Source organism: Parasteatoda tepidariorum, chromosome 10, assembly GCF_043381705.1.
Source record: "Parasteatoda tepidariorum isolate YZ-2023 chromosome 10, CAS_Ptep_4.0, whole genome shotgun sequence".
Taxonomy (NCBI): Eukaryota; Metazoa; Arthropoda; class Arachnida; order Araneae; family Theridiidae; genus Parasteatoda; species Parasteatoda tepidariorum.
In genome coordinates this window covers 85403044-85427393 of record NC_092213.1, presented here as the reverse complement: position 1 = coordinate 85427393, position 24350 = coordinate 85403044, and the positions used below count along the sequence as shown (strand labels likewise).

Genomic DNA, 24350 nt, shown 5'->3' with positions numbered 1-24350 from the left:
AAGAAATAAACAGACCTTGGAGTAAAATTTTTATTCTTAAGATTTTACTATTAAAAGTAAATTCTTGAGCATTAAAATGTTTTTGAATTTTAGTAAAAATTTTCATTTAATAAAATTTGAAAAATCTTAATCATGAATCTTAATCATTCATCAATCAAATTTTAGTGAAAATCTTAATCATTATATATTAGAAATTTATAGTGATTAAGATTTTCACTAAAATTTGATTATCTCCAAAAACAATAGACTATTAAAGTAAAATTTAATCTTATTTTTAAAAAAATAGATTCAATTAAAATTTGCTTAATGTACAAAATATTGCAGCAAAACTATTATTTTGCTCAAAAAGTGTCTTGACTTTTGTACTTACTTACTTATCCTCTAAGTGCCTTTGGGCACTTAAGGCCTCTAACATATCCCTCCAATGCCTCCTGTCTCTAGCAATAGATCTTGCTTCCTCCCAGCCAGATATTCTACATTCTTTGAATTCGCCCAAAAACATGCGCTGGATGATAAGTCTGGGTCTTCCTCTTGTTCTTTTACCATCAGGGGCCCATGTAAGCGCAACAGATGTAATTTTTTCTTTGGGCATTCTAAGGATATGTCCGAGCCAGCTCCATCTTCGTTTTTTAATTTCATCTTCGATTGTTTTTATTTTAGCTTTCTTTAATAGATTTTGATTTGATACTTTGTAAGGCCAGAAAATTTTAAAAATAAATCTTAAACATTTGTTTTGAAAGGTTTCTAATTTTTGTATTTCGATCTTAGTCTGTTTCCAGGTTTCTGCGCCATATAATAGTACTGCTCTAACAATAGCTTTGTAAACAACTATTTTTGTCTTTATTTCAATATTTGACTCTCTCCAAAATTTATGTAATCCCTTAAAACATGTTCTTGCTTTGATTATTCTCTGTCTAATATCTTCACTACTTCCACCTTTTTTATCTACAATAGAACCTAAATAGCTAAATGACTCTATGTCATCTATTTCGTGATTTTCGATTTTAATTTTGTCATTTTTCTTTTGATTTATTCTCATTACTTTAGTTTTCTTCTTGTTCATGAATAAACCTACACTATTTGAATATTTGTTGAATTTGTCTGTTTTAAGTTGAAGGTCTGTACATTTGGATGAAATAAGTACGATGTCATCAGCAAAATCAAGGTCTTCTAAAGTAGTTGTGAAATTCCACCTTATTCCTCTTTTTTCATCTTTCAAGCTGTTTCGCATAATCCAGTCTATCACCAGTATAAATAAAAATCCCGATAAAACACATCCCTGTCTCACGCCAGTTTTTACTAAAAAGAATTCAGTTAATTCTCCATTTACTTCTATACATGCTTTGCTGTTATCATACATATCTTTGATTATGTTAATATATTTTTCTGGTATATTATAAAGTGATAAAATTTCCCATAATTTCTCTCTCTTAACTGAATCAAAGGCTTTACTGAAATCAATAAAGTTTAAATATAAAGAGGTGTTAAATTCTAAGCTTTGCTCAATGATATTTCTAAGTGTGAAGATTTGCTGCATTGTTCCACTTCCACTGCGGAAACCTGCCTGTTCTTCTCTTAAAATTCCATAAATTTCATGTTTTAGTCTATTCAAAACTATTCTTCCAAATATTTTTCCTGGTATGGAAAGTAGGCTAATGCCCCTCCAATTTTCGCATTTTGTTAGATCGCCTTTCTTGGGAATTTTCACTATTACTGCTTCTTTCCATTGTTCTGGTATTCTTTCATTTCTCCAGATTTCATTGAAGAGCTTTTGCAACTGTCTTGTAGCGGTTTCAAAATCTGCCTTAAGCATCTCTGCCACGATTCCGTCTCTCCCTGCAGCCTTCTTTGGTTTTGTGGCCCTCAGGGCACTCTGTACCTCATCCAGCGAGATATCTTCCAAAGAAAAATCTACAGTAGATGCTACATTTAATGTAACATTTGGGAGTTGCTCAGAATTTTCAACATGGTGTGCGTTAAGCGTATCTTCAAAATATTCTCTCCATCTTTCTTCGATCCTCTTATCCGTAGTAAGTAACTTATTGTTTTTGTCTCGTACTGCACATTGCGAATTTCGTTTATTTCCTTTTATTTGTTTCACTTTCTGATAGAAAGTACTTATTTGTCCTTTTTGCGCTGCATCTTGAGCCTCATTGGCAAGGTCTGTGAAATATTTCCTTTTGTCTTTTCTGGCTGACTTTTTTACTTCTCTATCAATTTGACTATACTGCTGTCTATACCGATTAAATAATCTTTCAGACTTTGTAGTTTCCATCTGTATTTTCTTTTTCCTTCTGCTTTCAATTAGTATTAATGTTTCACCCGTAATCCATTCTTTGCTTTTCTTTCCTTTCTTTTTACCCAACACTTTTTCTGCTACGTCGCAATAAATGTTTTTGATATGTTCCCAAGTCTCTTCAACTTTTTCTTTTACCTCATTTTCTGATTGCTTAGTGTTGCCATGATTTTCTTCTTCCTTTAACAGCTCAAATCTGTTTTTCAACTCGATTGAAAATTCTTGTCTGCACTCTTTGGCTTTTAACTTAGCAATGTCATAGCTTATTGTTTTATGTCCCGTCTTCTTTGATGATTTTCTTAATTTTATTTTTAATATTGCTAGAATCAAGTAGTGATCTGATCCAGCGTCGGCACCTCTCATCGCTCTTACATCTCTGACTTTTGTAATAAGACTATAAAATTAAAAATTTGAAATTTTTTTTTATTAAGCATAAAAAAATTATATAATTAAGGGAAATGTTAAGGATAAGAAATTAGCAGACCTTAGAGAAAAAATTTTAATGCTTAAGATTTTACTATTATAAGTAAAGTCTTAAACATTAAAATTTTTTCGAATTTTAGTGAAAATCTTTATCATTTCACTAAAATTTAAAAAAATTTTAATGTAATAAGAAAATTTCAAATTTTAGTGAAATGATTCTTGATTTTTGTAATAAGACTCTATAAAATTAAAAATTTGATTTTTATTTTATTTTTTATTAAGCATTAAAAAACTTTATATCTAACGAAAATGTTAAGGACAAGAAATTAGCAGACTTTGGAGAAAAGTCTCTTGTCTAGTTACTGCCTTGTGTCCGGTCATTTTACGGTAAAGTATGGAAATTGGGGGAATTCAAAAGAACTTTTGGTAATTAGTAACTCATTTTTGTCTTGAAATACAGTAGAGAACCGATCGGGACCATCGCTATTCCGGATTTGTTTTCCTGATTTTGCTAAGTCCTGATTTTTCCGGTTTTCTGATTCACTACAAAACGGCTTTCTTTTATTGTTTATCAAACCTAACTTAATAAATATTATTTAGGAATAGTTTTAGAAAGAAGAAAAAACGAGAAAATCACGCATAATACATAAGTGTAATAAGATAAAAAGGAAAGAAAAAAACTAAATTAAAGATATATACAGAAATATATACTTTCTTCCTTTTTTTTTTTTTAGAAATGGGGGGAAAATTTAAGGAATTTCGTTCCGGTTTTCTGGTTTACAGATAAGAGGTTCTGTATTGTACCTTTTTTTCATGTTACTTATTTTATATTTGTGAATAGGGGCCTTTGATGGTTACAGAAGCTCTGAAGGCATACCACACAAAAGGACCCAATGCTCATTTTGTATCAAATATTGATGGCACCCATCTTGCTGAAACTTTGAAAAAACTCAATCCAGAAACAACATTATTTATTATAGCTTCAAAGGTAATTCCTGAAATCTTTTTTCTGAAGTTTTATTACTTATATATGAGTATCATATACTAAGTCATTACACAGTTGCTCTCATTTAATTTTACAATACTTCTTTAATTATTTTACAATTAAGAACAAAAATAAAATTTTCCAGGTCTTTGAAATTGTAACTGTAACAATATTTTCTTTCATACTCAACTATGGTTATTTTGTGTACCCATTACTTGACTTTTCAAACTTGAAGTGAAGATCTTCAAATAAGAAACTATATGAATAGAAAAATTTAGTCATGTCAGAAAATTTTTTTTAATCAACCTAACCAATAAGTTGTTCTTGCTTGTTTGTAAATAACAATGTAATCTTTGCCTAAGCAGAAAAGATGTATCTCAATTATTTTTTCATTTTATGATTTTTTTTCTTGTTTAGTTGAGCTACTTGACATTCGTCTTAAGCAAGATGGTTGTATCCTTTTTAGAAATATAGTTAACTCTCGCTACTATGTTATCTGATACAGCAATAACTCCCTCTATTACAGTAATGTTTCGTGGTCCGGACGAACTTGCATATGAATTAATGTTATCCTCCTCTCGATATTACGATATTCTCTGAAACAATAAACCCCTGTAAAACAATTTTTTTTCTTCCAAATTTCAACATTATTTTTTCCATAGACTCCCCAAAAAGGCTGTTAGCGACGAAAATATCAAAAAAGTCCACAAAATAATTTTAGATTACCGTAAAGTGAAGTTGATCAAAATATCTGAGACTCTGAAGATATCAAAGGAAAGTGTTAGACATATCGTGAATGAATATTTGGGTACGAGAAAGCTCTAGGTAAAGTGGGTGCCGCACGAGCTCACAATTGACCAAAAACAGCAAAGAATTGATGATTCTGAGCTGTGTTTGAAGCTGTTTAATCATAATAAATCTGAATTTATGTGTCGATATATGACAATGGGTGAAACATGGCTCCATAATTTCACATCGGAGTCCAATCGCCATCAGTGAGTGAACTGCTTGAGAAGAACCAACTCCAAAGCTTTGGAAGGATGCAAAAGTCAGCAGGCAAAGTTATGGCATCAGTATTTTGGAATGCTCATGGTTAATATTCATTGACTATCTTGAAAAAGGAACAACCATCAACATCGACTATTACATAGCATTATTGGAGCGCTTGAACTACGAAATCGCAGAAAAACAGCCCTATTTGAAGAAGAAGAAAGTGCTGTTTCATCAAGACAATGCACCGTGTCACAAGTCAATGAAAACGATGGCAAAATTATATTAATTGGTCTTCGAATTGCTTCCGCATCCACAATATTCTCCAGATCTGGTCCCCGGCGACTTTTTCCTGTTCTCAGACCTCAAGAGAATGCTCGCTGGAAAGAAATTTAGCGCCGATGAAGAAGTANTTCAAAGGTAATTCCTGAAATCTTTTTTCTGAAGTTTTATTACTTATATATGAGTATCATATACTAAGTCATTACACAGTTGTTCTCATTTAATTTTACAATACTTCTTTAATTATTTTACAATTAAGAACAAAAATAAAATTTCCCACGTCTTTGAAATTGTAACTGTAACAATATTTTCTTTCATACTCAACTATGGTTATTTTGTGTACCCATTACTTGACTTTTCAAACTTGAAGTGAAGAACTTCAAATAAGAAACTATATGAATAGAAAAATTTAGTCATGTCAGAAATTTTTTTTTAATCAACCTGATCAATAAGTTGTTCTTGCTTGTTTGTAAATAACAATGTAATCTTTGCCTAAGCAGAAAAGATGTACTATCTCAATTTTTTTTTCATTTTATGATTTTTTTTCTTGTTTAGTTGAGCTACTTGACATTAGTCTTAAGCAAGAAGGTTGTATCTTTTGTTGAAATACAGTGAACTCCCGCTACTATGATATCTGATACAACAATAACTCCCTCTATTACGATAATGTTTCATGGTCAAACTTGCATATGAATTAATGTTATCCTCTTCTCCATATTACGATATTCTCTGGAGCAATAAACCCCTGTAAAATAATTTTTTTCTCCAAATTTCAAGCTTATTTTCTCTATTTATTATTGGTTTTCAAAATGTAAAAAAAACTTATTTTGTTATCTTTTGCCATTTTTCCATTTATTTTTCTGACAAGATAAGACTCACTGCTGACCATCCCAAGAGCTTCCATTCTTAGAATTCCTATATGATTCCTTATGTTAAAAGCTGATCACTAGTCACAAATGACCACAAGCATCACATGAAAGAGATGTTTTTCCATAGAGGGTGGGTGGAGAGCACCATTCACAAACAAAAATCATTTTCTTACATTGAATGCAATGCATGCTTAGTTGATTGACTTAACAGTCAGAAAAATGAATAAATAAACAAAAATATCGGATTTTTTTCAATAAAAGCTATTTTTAGGTATGTCTGCTATCTTATTTTATTTATTTAATATTTAACTCTGCAAATTAATTTTTTTATATAATATATACATTTATAGTTGATACATATATGACACTAATATTTTTTTAAAAAATCTTACTGCGTTCGTAAAGTATGTAAGCCCTCGATATAACAATACATCCCCCTACAGCAATGTATTTATTGGGTCCCAAGAATATTTGCGAGGTTTTACCGTATTAGAAAATCGTTAAAGAATTCTTATCTCAAAAAGTTTTTGAAATCTTGTCTACAATGAGAGTTTTGATCTGGTAAGGAAAGAAACGGAAGAAAATATTCCAATAATTTATACAGCACAGCAAGTTAATTTCACTTTTTGCATATTTCACAATGCTTCTAAAAATTGCTAAGTGAATCAAAAAGTTTTTGTACACAATTATGAAATTCCTTTATTCAACCATGGTTCCTTGCTAAATAATAGTTATTATGATTTATCTTATCTAATGAAGGGGATTTGAATTGTATTACGTTGAATTGTATTACAAAATTTAAATGTAATTGGTAGAATGGTTCTCAAGAAATCAAGTTTTAAATGTACGACTTATTTAAAATTTGTTAACCCAAGAAGTATTTTGTTCAAACTTTGTATTTTGTTTAAAATTAAGTACTTTAAAATGGTATAAACATTTGCATTCATTGCCATTTTTTTTCCATCATTTCCTTCATTATGGGCTAGTAGTTGCTCCTTTATCTTCTTTTCATAAGTAATACCAACTAGTGGGCAGCAACTATATTTTACGCTCCAATCTATTTTTCTAAATAACATAATTTTGTTTTAAAAGTCCCCACCTTTGTGTTTTAATCAGCATGCCTAAGACAGGGTATCCGCAACTGGAAAGTCATGAATTTCAGTATTGAACAAAATTTGTCATGAAATGTCATGATTTTAACTATTTTTTAAAAAAAAAAACATGAAAAGTTATGAATTTAGGTCGCCGAAAAATTTAAACTGGAATTTATCCCCTTTCACCCCAATTTCATGGTGTTCCGAATATCTGAATTTGTAATAAAATCCCCACTCACAGTCATATTTGATTAAAATACAAAATGTTTTTATTGTGTTCGTTAAAAATTATGGTGTTCTTTCAAAAAAAGAAAGAAAGAACATAATTTCTGGAGCAAATTATCTTTCAAACTTCTGTGATTTCAGAATTTGTTTTTAGTTATTTATTATTTTTTTTTATCAATTTAAAATTTTAGTTTAGGCTTTTTATATTGCACTTACTTTAAAGAAGAAATAAAAGCAGTTTTAAATAACTACATATATCTGACAGTATTTAGTTACTTGCTTTAGTATGTTTTTCAGCTATTTTATTGCATCTATTCTTTCTTTACTCTGTTTTTTAAGTTTAAAATCAATGATTATGAAGATGCAGAGTATAACAGTTTTGGTCATACCCATCATTTAATTTAATGTTATTATAATGCTTTTTTAAATTTATTGTTGTGTTTTTGTCGGAGAAAGTAGTAGCTTCGTTAAGCCATGAAAATTTCTTAGAATTAGTCAAGAAAGTCACGGATTTGAAAATCTAAAATGTGGCAGATACCCTGAGTAAAGTACATAGTTTTATGTTTTTCAGTATATTTTATTTTAAAATAATTTCAAAGAATCCATTTTTAGAATCAATGTTTAGTAGATAATATGATCTATACAGCACAAAAATCTATTTAACGGAAAGCCTCTCATTTCAAGGTTTGTGTTATCTTCTCTGAAAGTTGATTTGTTTATATTTCAGCTAAAAAAATTTGTTTTGAAAACTAATTGTATCATACATATTTATGTATACTGCACATTTCTAGAGCATCACTAATGGTGGTCATTCTATTTTTAGACATTCACAACTCAAGAAACCATTACAAATGCAGAATCAGCAAAATCCTGGTTCTTGAAGTCTGCAAAAGATGTAAGTAAAACAAAATTTCAAAAATAAAAGTATAACCATTTGATTGAAATAGCTATAAATTAGAGTACCATTTAATCAGCAGGGGTCTGTCTAGACAATTTGTGAAAGGTCCAGTTTTTGTGAAATTGTGACTCGTAATCTGTGAATATAAAGTAAACAATAAGTCACCTTTTTTCAACCAGGGTCCTGTTTTGTGAATTTGTGCAAATAGGGTTCTGTTATTGCAAAAATACTTTTTCAATGAGTTTTTAAATTGTAAATGGATACAAGATTATGGTCAGCACTGTAAAATTATAATAAAAGAAAATAAACAGCTATTGCTGCTACTAAATTAGAGATGCAACATACAAATATTTGATATTAAGCCTGTACTACACAGCACAGAATATTCATTTCATAGGAATAATGGAAACAAATACACAAAAATATTTTAAATAGCACAACTTAGTTATGTATCACTTCTAATGTGTTACACATTAATTAACTTAAACAATTCTTAAATTTATTATATTTTTTTAAAAAAAATTAACACATTTAATTTTTATTTACGTAATATTTTATCAATTAATTTTATGAATAATCTATTGCTCAATTATTTATTTACAAAAAAAATTATCATTTAATATCAATGAGAATGTACGCATGATGTTTGTAGAAATAGAAATATTTTCTTAGAATACTACATTTGAAATTTATAAAATTTTTTTGACTTCAAAGATGTTTAGATGAATAATAGAAATGAAATGAGATTAAATAATTTAGCCTTAGAATTAAAGCAGAAAAACATGATTAACAAAATATTAGAGCAATATACGCCGATTGCCAGTAGATTTGAAAATAGCTGAACACTCAGCATCAGTCAATTTTTCCCACCCATTTACAATAATACGCAAATGTCTATCCAGTGTCTCTTGTAAAGGGTCCGATTAAAAGATGAATTATTTTGTGAAGGGTCCGTTTTTATGAAAAGATATTTTGTGAAGGGTCCGTTAACGGACCCAAATTTCTTCGAAACAGACCCCTGATCAGTATTATAATTTTTTCGTCTGTGGCAGAATTGCTGCGACACGTCGTCATTGTCGTAGAATGTTAGAGAGTTCTTGCAGAAAGATTTTTCTTTTGAAAAGCAAAAAAAAGTTACTTTACTAAAAGTTTGCTTACAGTAAAAAAAAGTTTTCTTTTCTACAGAAATTTACACCTAATATTTGAATCATGCATGTAGATAATCACTTTTTGACACTCTCAATTTACGACGATAGTATCGTAAATCGATGTAATGTTTCGGTTGTATTTTCAGCAGATATTGATATTTTACTTTAATGATTTTAAATATCCAGATATATTTCAAACAATATGGAAAATTTGAATCGTGCATTTGAGTATTTACTTTTTTAGGCAATAATTCTATGGAATTTTTGGCAGTTATTGCTACTAATTTTGCCGGGATTTTTAAATGTGATATTTTTATCTGATATTCTTTATTACAGCAACCTAGTCTCATAACGAAACACGCATTTGAGCAGTCTGATTCTCGTGATTTCGCTGTCGATCTTTTTTTCCCCAATTACTTCCATGGATTTCATGATTTTTAATTATTTTTTTTATTGTGATGATTGCATTTACAAAATGCGAAGAAGGAAAAATCACCACAGCTTATATTTTATTTTGATAGTTTTACTTTATTTCTAACTAACTGTTAGTTTTTACCCAGAAAAATGGCGAAACAATCGAGACAGCTCAAGTTCTTAGAAGAATAATATTAATTATAAGAATAATTATTATAATTCTAATTCTTATGATTATAAGAACAATTATAAGAATTATAGAAATAATAATAATTAGAATAAATATGTTGGCGGAAAATGTACAATGTAAACACCCTGTATATGTAAAAAATGTGTTGAGCAATGAATTAAAAATTCTTATTCTTTGTGTTCGCAATACATAAAAATTGACAATATACAATTTTGTTTAATTATAATAAAGTTCTTTTAGTTTATTTCCTTCCTAATATCCATATTTCATGCATTCAATCAAGAAACATAAAGTCCGGTCATTTGACCGGCTATGATAGAAATAGGTTGTTGGTATGTTTTTAGTGTTAAACACTTTGATTCTTTAATTATAAAATAATTTTCATTTCTATTTTTCCATTTAGCCATCTGCTGTAGCAAAGCATTTTGTTGCTCTTTCAACAAATGGAGTAAGTTAAATTAAAACTGTAAATAGCATTCCACCCTTTTTCATTTTGTCTTTGAGAAAAATAAAAATGACTTTCTTTTAGGCAAAAGTAACTGAATTTGGAATTGATGAGAAGAATATGTTTGGATTCTGGGATGTGAGTAAATCTGTTGTAAAATGACATCAGCATAACCTTTTTTTTAAAATTTAGTTATTATTTTTTATTAGGATTAATTTTTAAAATTAGGATTGAATTATTAAAATTCATTTTTATTTCAGTGGGTCGGTGGTCGTTATTCTCTTTGGTCTGCCATTGGTCTATCAATTGCTCTGTATTTAGGTAAAAATATGTTTACATAATTTTATTATTGATATTTTGGAAAAAGATAGGGTGTACATTGGCTTTAACATAGGGTTGCACAGCCTTTTTGAGAGAAAAGCCGCATGCACAGCAAATTGACTAAAGAAGGGCCACATGCATATTTAGTCATGTTGGGGGCAAAAAGGATAATTTTTTATATACAGTCGGACTTCTATTTAACGAACTTCCATTTTACGAATTTCTCTATTTTATGGATTTTTTCGAGGAACCAGGAACATTTTGGAAATTTCTTTGTAAAATAACTTCCGAATAGCGAAGTGAATTTTCTATTGAACGAACTTTTCATTGAGATACACTTTCCCAATTTTCCAAAATATTTCTTAACATTTCAAACTTATTAACGCATTTTTATGGGGGAAATGACCTTGAATTAATTTTCGATGCCACTGCTTTGTGAAATGTATTACTGTTTTCTCTAAAAATTATCTTCACTGAAGTCAAGCATCACTGGCTGCGGTCAGTGTGCGGGTGGGTGACCACTTGGATCAGCCTGCGTAGGGACCGAGGGTGTGCGGTATTGGTCCTCGTTAAACTGTGCTACCGTAAAGTGCTCGACTTCGCGCGCAGGTCGTCGGGCTACCGAAGCAGAGGTGCCATCCCTTCTGCAGAGGATCAAAATTGTGATGGCATGTCTTCGGATCATCCTCCGGGATGTTTCCCAGACCGTCGCCAATAGCCCATTGTGCAGCTCTAGTGCGACGTTAATTAACAATAACAATCTAACTAAAAATTATCTTAGAGAAAGCAGTAAATTCCCTTTCCCTTTTTGTTTTCATTTCAAACGAAAAACTCAGTTAAAATTAATGGATTTTATCCGTTGCTATTTAACTTAAGAACGCATGTGGTAATGTATGTTTAAAATTACTTTTGTAATAAATGCAACTGTAATTTTATACATAAATTCAGCTTTTTTTAATTGAAAATGTATGTAGCATGATAGTGTAACACTGGATAATGGTTTGTTCTACTCTTGCTTTCCATGCAGATTACTTTTGTGGTTAAGATTTATAAAATAAATAGTAGATACTAGTTTACAAGATAAAACTGCATCAATTGCTATTTTTATTATGTTGTTTTGCTATTTTTATTTTCTATTAAACGAATTTTCAATGTAACAAACTTATTATCGGGATTTAGTGATTTTGTTAAATAGAGATCTGACTGTAATTAGTTTTCTAAACACTAAATTTTTATATATATATATATTACAATTAAGTGTAAAAAATCTACTTTTGTTGAAAGTAGCAACTTTTTCTTAAAATCTTTTAAAAGTAGTTCATATTTTTTCTTTTTGTTTCACATTTTGCTACACATCATAAGTTAAAAAATGATTAGGTAACTAAATTAGGGATATTATTATTTTAGAATGCCATCTATAACTTGAAATTAAAAAAAATTTACTGTCACGGTTTTATGCCTAGCCAAAGGATTTTCTATCCAAATATTACATATTTTCCCTCTTGTCAGCAAAAATAAGCAAATCAATCTAATTTTCGGATTAAATTCAAATTAAAAAAAACATAATTTTCCACAGAACAAAATTTAAATTTTTTTGAAATTAATTTTGTGTTGAATATTCTTTAGAAATCTTTTGCGTTTTCCTTCTGTGATCGAAATTCTTAAACTCTTAATTTCTTGAGCTCTGAAACTCCTAAAAAATTATTTTGCCTCGAACTCTTTCATTCCTTGAATTTAATTACAAACTTGAAATTCTTATCATTGTAATATTTTTGTTTATTTTTCATTTAAAAAAATTATGAAAATCGTGAAATTTGACTGTCTTACCTATGTATTACTATTACCTCTCCTTCCCTTCATCATCAATGACTTGACAGCCCAGGGTGGGCCTTGGCCTTCTTAAGAAGTTTTTTCCAAGCTAACGTTTTTCCTGTTAGTGTTTCGAGTTAGTGCTTTCTAGTTTTTAAGACCAAAAGGTCTTTTTCTAGGCCATCTATCCATCTCAAATTCTGCCTGCCTCTTTTTCGTGTGCCGACTAGTATGGCATTGAAAACTCTTTTTGTGGTACGGTCTTCGTCCATTCCGATAACGTGGCCTGCCCATTTTATTCTTTGCCGTTTAATAAAGTTGTTATTCTCCTTAATCACAGCAAAAAAAAGAGCCCTCCTTCATTAAGTGATATTTGAAAGTCACCTTACAGTCAAACTATGTATCTCAAGATATTTTAAATTCCTGACAAATTTTATTGATATTAATGGATAGTAATTGAACTATAATTTTCTTACCATTTCTTATTCATGGTATGCATCGTGTTTCAAAATTTCTTAAAGGTACTTTTTTTGTTTTTTGAAAGCCCTTAAAGGTGCTTTTTTCATTAGGGTTTTTTTTAAAATGTTTAATATTTCCTTTCATAAAATGAGTTTGTAGATTTTTGCCACTATGCAAAAGCGTGGTTTTCATATTGTTCTATTCAATGTTTTCACAATTCAATCAATCACAGCCCATTTTGACATACTGTCGGTCCGTAGCGTCTGTAAGTGCAAGCGATTTTACGCGATGAAAAACTTGTGAGTCCGCATGTGCGTCTACTGAGCTGCGTTGGCTGAGATTCTAGCCTTCTCATGTGCAACTCTGCTGCATTTTGCTAGATATTCTCAATTTCAGGCTTCATTTTCCACCTTCTGAAATTGAACTGAAAAATCTCTTGATCACTTTTTAATGGCTAATATAATCGAGAAAATAGTTCTTTCTCAAAAACTGGTTATTTTGTCATGTCCATGTAAAGTCTTAAAAGGTGCTTATTTTTCGTTGAAATATTTGGCTACTCACCCTGTTAGCTTTAACATTGGTTATTTTGCTGTTACTACTAGAAGTTTGCAAAGTCTATTCTTTGAAATTTCGTCAAATGAGAAATAAGTTATTTTTTAAAAAAATATCATAAAACATTCTGGTTTTACAAAAATGATGCGTTCCTGGCAATAGAAATAAATAAATTGATCTCCTGATTTTTTTCTCGGTTTCTCTATTGTTATCCCACCACTTACAATGACTTCTAAAGCTTAAAAACTGTTTCAAAATACATGAAAAGTATTTAAAAATATTTTCAGGCATTCCTAGGGGCATTTAACTTATTGCCTAAAATAACATGCTGTGCAAGGCATGTAAAAATCTTTTTTGAGTCAATGTCCATACTACCTCTGAGCACATGTAAATTTCACTTTTTTTAATAAAGAAAACTTTTTCATGGATTAAACACCATGTAGTGGGGAAAAAAACCTTCAAATAAATTTATTTAGAGGCCTAATAACTTTGAAACAAGGTATCAAAATATTGTAATACTTGCAATGAATGATTTATTGTAAGCTTGTACATGGTGTGTAGTGGTTTTAAAAAGTGCTTAACGGTGCTTATTTTAAAATTTTTTTAAAAAGCTCTTAAAGACGCTTTTTTTATTGGGTGTTTTTTCAAAAGTGCTCCTTTCGAAAATGAACTCCTTTCGATTTTCCTTTTCGAAAATTAGATTTTTTTTCCCTTACCATGACGATTTTCACCACGTATTATGCAAAAGCGTGTTTTTCTCATTATTCTATCCAACATTTACACAATGCATTTCGGCATACCATAGGTTCATTGCTTATAAAAGTGCCAATCATTTTACACGTTTCATGAAATACTTGCGAGTCCGTATGTGCGTCTACTGACTTCGGTTCGTTGAGATTCTTACACTCTCATGTGCAACTCTGCTGCATTTTGTTAGAAATTTTCAATTTCATTTCATTTTCCACCCTCTGAAATCGAACCAAAAAATTCTCAATCTTTTTACAATGGGTAATATAATCAAGAAAGGAGTTCTTTGTCAGAAACTAGTTACTTGATCATAATCATGTAAAGTCTTTGAAAATTATTTTACATTTTGTCAATGTTTATAGTGCCTAAAAATATTTTTTGAGTGCTTTAAAAGTACCTAAAAAGTGCTTATTTTTTGTTGAAAGATTTGGCTACTCAACCCTGTTGTGGAATAAAATATATACGCATGAAAATGAATGTACTATAAATATATATTTTCTATATTATGTGCTATAAATGCTATATATATTTTTAAATAGGAATGGATCATTTTGAAGAACTTCTTACTGGTGCTTTTTTTATGGATCAACATTTCTTGACCACACCCTTAGAAAAAAATGTAATGATTATTATTCTCTTCTTTTATTGTGCCAAATTGTGTGTTCTCATTTTCATGTACTTACATTTTTATTTAGGTTCCTGTAATTTTAGCTGTATTAGGAGTTTGGTATCATAACTTTTATGGAGCCGAGAGCCATGCTTTACTCCCTTATGACCAGGTAATATTTCCTTTTAAAAGTTTTACCCATTGACAAAATGGGTCTTAGTTTGGATTTGATGGCGTCCACACACTTTTTCAACTGTGTTCAACAGTAATAGTAAACAGTGCGCATGCGTCGTCATTGCATGCATTGCTATGGCGACCGCTGCTGTTTTTATTTTAATTTTCACTGGCAGGCATTTTTAATCTATTTACGTCCTGCAGTGGACTGATCGTTAAGACACAGTTCCCAGTAGATCACCGAAGTCAAGCATCACTGGCTGTGGTCAGTGTGCGGGTGAGTGACCACTTGGATCAGTCTGCATAGGGACCGAGGGTGTGCGGTGTGGGTCCTCATTAAAATGTTCTACCGCAAAGTGCTCGACTTTGCGTGCAGGACGTCGGGCTACTGAAGCGGGGGTGCCATTCCCTCTGCAGAGGATCAAAATGGCAATGGCATGTCTTCGGATCATCCTCAGGGATGTTTCCCAGACCGTCGCCAATAGCCCATTGTGCAGCTCTAGTGCAACGTAAATGAATTACAATTACAATTAATGTATTTACACAATAATAATTTAAAGTATCTTTATATTATTGTTATTATTAACGTCTAATGACTGTCCTGACGGTGATTTCAATACAAATATGGATACTGAAGAAGGAAAAGTAGTTTGTGAAATACGTACCTAGGCAGGATATGAAAATCAATCCGGTGACAAACATCAATGGAGACAGTTTTTGCAAGTAAAATGAATCTTGTAAAATAATGTATTTTGTTCTCAACAATCACAAATAATACTTGATACTATAAGAAAATTTCATTTTCTTTAAAAACGAAGTCAACTTGTTTTGATTGCTTGAAAATAAGTGCCTATTCTCAAGATTTACCACACATGAGTGAGGAAAATGTAACGTATTTGAAACTGAAAATGCAAAGTTGCCCACAAAAATTGAAATAAAACACGAAAGAAGAAGAACAAGAACCACAGTAGTCGAGGGAGGAAAATCTCAACTAGGTTATTTCCAAAATATTTGATTTTCTCAAAATATTTGACTATTTTTATAATTTTTTGTCTCCTGAAAATGCTTTTCCTGTTTTTTGGTAAAAGCAAAAACAGACTATTGTTATTACCATTTTTTTTTGAAATTATGTTTTCAATGAAATTGTTAAAAAATATAAATGTCTTTTTTCTTTCCAGTATATGCATAGATTTGCAGCTTACTTTCAACAAGGGGATATGGAATCAAATGGAAAGTATGTGACACGCTGTGGGAAGCCAGTGACTTACACCACAGGACCCATTGTGTGGGGGGAACCAGGCACAAATGGGCAGCACGCCTTCTATCAACTCATTCATCAAGGTCATCATTTCTCTTTATTTGTACAATATTTGATGTTTCTGTATACATTTTAAACAGTACATTTATAGTTACACTTTATAGTTACATTTATAGTGCATACATTTTATAGTTATTAAGATAATATTATTAAAAACAACTAATAATCCTCATGGCAGAATCGTGCGACACGGTGTCATTGTCGCAAAACGTTACCGAGTTCTTGCAAAAAGAATTTTTCTTTTAAAAAGTTTTAAAAAAATTTTCTTTTCTTTTATACAGAAATTTGCATGTAATATTTGAAATATGCGTTTAAATAATCACTACTTGACGCGCTCAATTTATGCCGATAGTATCGTAAATCGATTTAATGTTTGAATTGTAATTTCGGCAGTTATTGATATTGATTTTCATGTGGATTTTAATTATTCTCATATATTTAAAACAATATGAAATATTCGAATCATGCATTGGAGTTTTTTTTTTTTTTAAGGCGATAGTTCTATGGAATGTTTGGCAGCTATTGCTATTGATTTCTCCATAGTTTTTAAATTCAATGTTTTTTTCATACTGCATTATTTATTACAGCAACCTAATATCGAAACGAAACACGCATTTGAGGAGTCCGATTCGCGTGATTCCGTCGTCGATCTTTTCATCGGCTATTACTACTTCGGATTTCATAATTTTTTATTGTGATTATTTACAAAATGAGAACAAGAAAATAATTAATGTGTGCCCCCTCCCCCCCCAAAAAAATATGAGAATATCACCCATAATATCAGAATAAAAAATTATTACATGTTCAGTTATATCTATATATATATATATGTAAATGCCTTGGTTACCATTAATAAAGTCAATCAAGACATTTAATGATTATGCTTATTCTTTAATGATAACATGAGTCACACAGACTCTTAAACATTTAAGATCAAACCCCACAGGTTCCCAGTTTCACACAGAAACATTTAGTTACACAGGATCGAACCACACAGGTTCCAAGTTTCACGCAGAAACAAACTTCAATTAACTAATAATATAGTCATCTAGACTCTTAACCACTAAGGTTACCCGTTTCACTAAGAAAACATTATCAACTGACTCTCTTCATTTACATCAAGAAAGTTCTATGCCTTTCGTTCAGACGAGCGACATCTGGCGGGATAACATAGAGGTTGTCTCGCTTATTACACATATATATATATATATATAACAATATTTTTTTTCTGTAATCTGCTGTTGTTATTTTATATTAGTAACATATATGTTTGTTTAAAAATATCTTGCAGTAAGATATTAGTGCTAGAAAGTTTTGTCTCAGGTAGCTCGAAAAAATTCTGCCTCAGGGCTAATAATAAATGTTGTCCAGTCAGTGTGAGAACTTATTTTTTTTCTTGAACCTTTCAATTTTTGAATATCTCTAATTTTTTTTAGCGAAGTATCATAGCTACGTATTTCTATTTTATTTTCAACAAATTGAATATAAGTTTGCATTCATTGCTTTGTCAGTATAAAAATACTCTATCATTTTGTTTCAGTTTAGAGTTGTGAAACGATATTTATATGATTTTTTGAACAGAAAATTTTCAGCTTAATAGTAGCATTCGTTATGGTTTTTGAGCTTATTTTGTATCAATTTTTTGAAGAAATTTATATATATCATTTAAAAACATATCAAGATCATTTTTTTATCATGCTTCTTAAAACAGCTAAGTCTTGTTATAAGTTTTACCTAACAAATCAAAATTATTACTAAAAAAAAGGCATCTAAATTTGTACAAGTTCTTAAATGTAAACTATAATTCTAAAAAATTTCGCAAAACTTTTTAAAGAGCTCATAATACAGGGTAATTCGAAATGGATATAACGATTACAAACAGCTGTGCTATAACTATTGAATGAAAAATAATTTGTCCCTAAGCTTAACAGATAATGTAGAAGGAGCTTCAAAATTTCTTTCTTCTGCTCTTGGCCACCGAGATCTTCGGACTTGACACCCTGCTATTTCTATCGACAGGGTTATGCGAAAGACATGCCCAAAACAATTTTATTTTTTAACCGTTGTTGAACAGTCTGCCCCATTTTTTTTTTTTTTTTTTTTTTNCCCATTTTTTTTTTTTTTTTTTTTGGTTTACGACGACTAATGTTCAACCCTGTAGCCTTGTCATTTTAAACCCAATCCAGAGGACAAGGGAACTCCTTTATCAAGTATCAGGAGGAATTTGCTTTTTCATGGAACTAACCCGCATTTGCGTTACATGGTGCGGAAAATCACGAAAACCACCCACGGTTAACCTAATGGCAAGGGGACTCTAACCCATGATGCCACTGAGGATATTTTATGTCAGCACTGTGGTTGGTGCAGGCCGGATGCGGAATTTGTAACAACCAGACGTCGCTGGGATTTGAACCCAGTTCACCTCATTGAAAGGCTAACGCTCTATCCCCTGAGCAATCACGGCTCGCCCAATTATATTTTATATCCATTGTTGAACAGCTGACCCAATTTTGGGTTTACGACTTCTAATGTGCAACTCCGCAGCCTTGTATTTTGATCCAGAAGACAAGGAAACTCCTGGATCAGTACCCTCAGAGGTATTGATTTGTTATGGGAACATAGAGGACTTTGCGACTCGATAGATTTAACGTGCACCAGTCACCATTTACTGCACGGGAAGACTTCGGCCGGCCTAGGATCGAACCCACGAACTCTTGAACATGGACGCAGTGCCCTACCAACCAGGCTATCCCGGCTTGCTAAATTTTTTTATTTTATTTTATAACAGTCGTTGAACAGCCGACCCAATTTCATGGGTTTACGACTACTAATGTTCAACTCCGTAGCCTTGCAATTTTGAACCANATAATCTTTTTGTGAGTCAATCAGAGGTTCTGGCCTATACAAGAGGGCTCTACGACGAGGCACAAAAAACTCTCAAAGAAGTGGTAGAAAAAAGTGCGAAGAAAGTGCAAAAATCTTACGCAGAAATTGCGAAGAGCGGAACCAAAATAGGAGCCTCAAAGGTGGCTCTGAACCACGTGCTGGTTGTTCGTCCGGTTGTCCCGTGCACCTCCGAAGAGACTGAAAAAACCTTAAAAGAGAACATTGACCCAGCTGCGCTTGCTATTGGTGTCAGAAACATAAGACCAATCAAGGAAGGCGGGATTGTAGTTCGAATGGTGTCCAAGAAAGATGTTAAGAAAGTTCACGAAAAAATCGTGGACCAGGGTCTAGAGACCAAACTGAAGTGCTCATTGCCGATAAAAAAATTTCCAAGAGTCATACTCTTCAATGTTGACAAAGAAATGGAAAAAGAAGAGCTAAAGCAAAAGCTAAGCAACCAAAATAATGAAATGGTAGATGACAAATTTGAAATCTGTTTTCCCATAAAATCCTTAAATGGTACCAACTGGGTTATTCAAACTGACCCAAGTGTTTTTAAGAACATAATGAGAAAAGGAATACTAAAACTTGGATGGTCTATAAACCGAATCAAAGAATACCTAAGACCCCTTAGGTGCTACAAGTGCAACTGCTTNAAAAAAAATAAATAAATAAGATTAATTTACTGTCCTATTTTTTTCTATATACTTATCTACATTCCTATAGAAAACAGTTTTTTGACAAAACGGCTATTAGGGCCCCAAAGTAGTTTCAGCCCAGGGCCCCACAAATTCACGATCCGCCCATGGTTCTAAGGCGTCCTCCACCCCTTCCTGGGGCGTTAATGCTGTAATTGATTTTATTTAAATCTGTTTCCTTTGTTTGATCACCGAGTTGGTGGTCCATTTTGTTGTATAATCCATTTTGTTGCATATTTAACATGGCACCGCCGCACCCGTCTCGGGCTTGTCCCTTTGGCCTCCTCTGTCCGTCGAACGACAGTGTTGCTCTCGCCGGGCGTGACTCGGGGACATGGAACCACGTGTCCATGCACCACTGGGTCCTCCGACTGATTCGAGGTTTGCAGCTACGATAGTCTTCACGTATTTCCCGGATGTCCTGCTATGGGTCGGGGTAAAGCTTCGCTTGTTATGGGAACATGGAGGACTTTGAGACTCGACAGATTTAACGTGCATCAGTCACCATTTACTACACGGGGAGTCTTCGGCCGGCGAGGATCGAACCCACGACCTCTTGGACATGGGCCCAGTACCCTACCGACCAGGCTATCCCGGCCTCGGCATGCTCAATTGAAGAAATCAAAGAACACATTTGTAATGTGCTTGTGTCGGTGACTACACAAACGCTTCAGAATGCATGGAGTGAAATGGACTACCGCCTAGATGTTGTCCGTGTGACCAAGGGAAGTCACATAAAATATCTGTGATGCATGTCATGCAAAATTTTTAAGTTCCTTCTACATTCTGTGTGAATTTTATCGATACATTCTTTTTTCAATAAATAGTTATAGACATTTGTAATCACTATATTCATTTCGAATTATGCCACTCAAATACTTCCTTTGTTATTTTTCTCGAAATGTTTATTGCTGTTAATACATTTAATAAATAATTTCAGGTACTCGTCTCATTCCCTGTGATTTCCTTGCTCCTGTTAAAACACAAAATCCAATTAGCGACGGTCTCCATCATGAGGTACGTTAGTTTTTTTTTATTTCTGACCCATCCTTTCTTCTTTCCAATCATAATTTATTCCTTTTTAAACCTAAAATCTGCAAACGACAAGAATTTCATATAAAAAGAGTGGTTGTGGGAAGAGTAGATAATCGACAATGTCTACCCTCGTCTATGAAAAGGTACCCCGTCGTAGAATCGAGTTAACACGTCTTATATACTAGTGAATTGCAATTGTATTTCTGTAGTGGTAGACACACTACAGTACTCCCCCACCAGAATTATATCCGTGATGGAATTCAATAAGCAGATACCACTAGTTGATTCGTTATGAGAGAAGCCGGGAGAGCTGTATTAAGATCACGGTCCTGGTTGCTCTTGTGTTGCCATCAGCAGTCGTGTGTATGTAGGCTGATGTTGTGTGTGATCAAGACTGAGTAGCAACAGCTCGAGGAGGTGGATAATGACGGATTCACAAGTAGCGAGTCAACTGTTCAATGTGGACCATCCATCGAAGTAGGCGAGTTCAGATCGAAGTGAGCGTTGCTGTCTAGTTAGGCATGTTCGCATCACGTCAAGGTCACCAATGTGGGGAGACTTGTTATCGACCTTGTCTATGCAAAGGTACCCCTACGTAGAATTGAGTTAACATGTCTTATATACTAGTGAATATATTTTATTAACAACGTTGAACAACCAACCCAATTTTGTGTTTACAACTAAAACAAAAATTTAACTCCCTAACCATGTCATTTATAACCCAACCCAGAAGGCAACAGAACTCCTGAATTATGTATTGGTCTAAAATAGCTTTCGTAAAAGACTTTTCGATGGAATTAACCTGGATTACAAGGAGAAGGAAACCACGAATACCTTTGCCTGACAGCAAGGTGATTTAAAACTATTATCTGTCTCTAATCTTAAAACTATATCTAATATTCATATCTACCTGCCATTGCTCTGATTTAAACCTTTGTCCTCTGTCCTTTGAGTCATTAATAAAAATTTAAGATTAAAACTAAAGTAATGAGTGAGGGCCAAATTATGTTAAGGATACACAAAAAAAATGGAGAAAAAGGAACTTTAGGAATATAAAGGGACATTTATAAGGAATTTGGAATTGTTGCAATATCAGGGTTGCCACTCCACAGGGAAAACCTAAAAAATACAAGAAATTTAAAAATCAACTAAAATAACAGGGAAAATGCTGGGAATTTCGTTTCTTATTTTTGTCTTTTAAAAAATGGTGACCACTCAAAGCGTAATCTGTGGGATATTTAACCATGATATTTCATCTATACTAAACTATTCGCCAAAAATCTAATTTTTAAAATGAAATTTACCCCCCCCCCCCATTTCATGGTGCAGCGAATATCTAAATTAGTAACAAAATCCCCACTCACAGTCATATTTTATTAAAATATAAATTTTTTTTTTCATGTTCTTTAAAAATTATGGTGTTTTCTTTCAAAAAATGAAAGAATAAACATTTCTAGAACAAATTATCTTTTAAACTTCTGTGATTTCAGAATTTTTGTTATTTATTATTTTTATTTTATCAATTTCAAATTCTAGCTGAGGCATAGGCGAGTTTTTTTTTAATTCCGAAATGAGAACGGAAAAATCAGGAGTATTTATTTCCTTTCTGATGATCAAGAAAAGTATCTTTAGAATATAATTCTGCTGAAAAAAGGGGGGGAAAAATATTTGCTTTTGTATTTTTCCCCAGCTATTTTATTGCTTGAACTCTTTCTTTACTCTATTTTTTAAATTTAAAATAAATAGGAGTATAGACAGACATTTCAATTAATGTTATTATAATGCTTTTTAAATTTATTGTTGTGTTTTTGTCGGGAGAAAATAGTAACTTCCATAAGTCATGAAAAATTCTTGGAATGAGTCATGGAAAGTCATGAATTTGAAAATCTAAGATGTAGCAGATACCCTGTGAAAAGTACTTTGAAAGAAGACATAAAAACTAGTGAATGCAAAAAATACACACAAATATTTAGGTTGAGTCAAGTTTTTAGACGACATGTAAAAAAAAAAAAAAAGAATTAATGAANGTGAAATTAACGTAATTTTAACGTATACGTTTTAACGAATGAAGAAATGGTGAAAATCATCACGTGAAATTAACGTAATTTTAACGTAAGACCAAAACCTTATAACGGACAAACGGATTTTTAACGTTTATTTGCCCTTTCATGCTGCATGGGATGTTGTGTGTGATCGAGACTAAGTAGCAACAGCTCGAGGAGGTGGATAATGACGCATTCACAAGTAGCGAGTCAACTGTTTAATGAGGACCATCCATCGAAGTAGACGAGTTCAGATCGAAGTGAGCGTTGCTGTCTAGTTAGGCATGTTCGCATCACGTCAAGGTCACCAATGTGGGGAGACTTGTTATCGACCTTGTCTACCTTCATCTATGAAAAGGTACCCCTACATAGAATCGAGTTAACATGTCTTATATACTAGTGAATATACTTTATTAACAACGTTGAACAGCCAACCCAATTTTGTGTTTACAACTAAAAATAAAAATTTAACTCCGTAACCATGTCATTTATAACCCAACCCAGAAAACAACAGAACTCCTGAATTAAGTATTGATCCAAAATAGCTTTCGTAAATGACTTTTTGATGGAATTAACCTGGATTACAAGGAGAGGGAAGCCACGAATACCTTTACCTGACAGCAAGGTGATTTAAAACTATTATCTGTTTCCAATCTTAAAACCAAATCTAATATTCGTATCTACCAGCCATTGCTTTGATTTAAACCTTTGTCCTCTGTCCTTTGAGTCATTAATAAAAACTTAAGATTAAAACTAAAGTAATGAGTGAGGGCCAAATTATGTTGAGGACGGAAAAAAATGGAGAAAAAGGAACTTTAGGGGTATAAAGGGACATTTATAAGGAATGTGGAATTGCTGCAATATCAGGGTTGCCACTCCACAGGGAAAACCTAGAAAATACAGGAAATTTAAAAATCACCTAAAATAATAGGGAAAATGTTGGGAATTTTGTTTCTTATTTTTGTCTTTAAAAAAATGGTGACCACTCAAAGCGTAATCTGTGGGATATTTAACCATGATATTTCATCTATACTAAACTATTTTATTTGCTGTAGCATAATTTAAGTATGTTAAACCGTTTTCCCAGCAATTAAAACTAATAAATATAGTTAGCCTAATATAGCTCACACAAGAACACAGTAATTGTTGCTTTCTCTTAATATATTGTGTATAATATGTACAGGGAAAACACAGGAAATTTTTTTTACAGATTTGAGTGGTAACCCTGAATAGCCTATTAATTTAGTGCATTTCATTACAAAATTGTTGAAAAATATTGAATGATTGTTTACTTAGTGTCCGCTCGAAACTTTCAGAGCAAAATCAATTCTTTGGTGTATTCCTAAAAACATGATGGTAGTTGTGAGTGAGCTGTGAGTGAAAATTTGCTGACCAAAACAGGATATCTGCGCACCTGGGTAAATTGAAGTATTGAACAAAATT

General features: G+C 32.1%; 1 protein-coding gene across 1 annotated transcript in view; it reads left to right on the top strand.

Annotated features, from left to right (window-relative positions):
* Positions 1-24350, top strand: part of LOC107457122 (glucose-6-phosphate isomerase) — a 39994-nt gene that overhangs the window by 8036 nt on the left and 7608 nt on the right. Inside the window, exons 5-13 of the mRNA XM_043052754.2 lie at positions 3561-3707; positions 7988-8059; positions 10218-10262; positions 10344-10397; positions 10520-10580; positions 14687-14766; positions 14843-14926; positions 16107-16269; positions 20771-20847. Of these exons, the coding sequence (XP_042908688.1) occupies positions 3561-3707; positions 7988-8059; positions 10218-10262; positions 10344-10397; positions 10520-10580; positions 14687-14766; positions 14843-14926; positions 16107-16269; positions 20771-20847 (783 nt within the window). The remainder of the gene's footprint in view (positions 1-3560; positions 3708-7987; positions 8060-10217; positions 10263-10343; positions 10398-10519; positions 10581-14686; positions 14767-14842; positions 14927-16106; positions 16270-20770; positions 20848-24350) is intronic.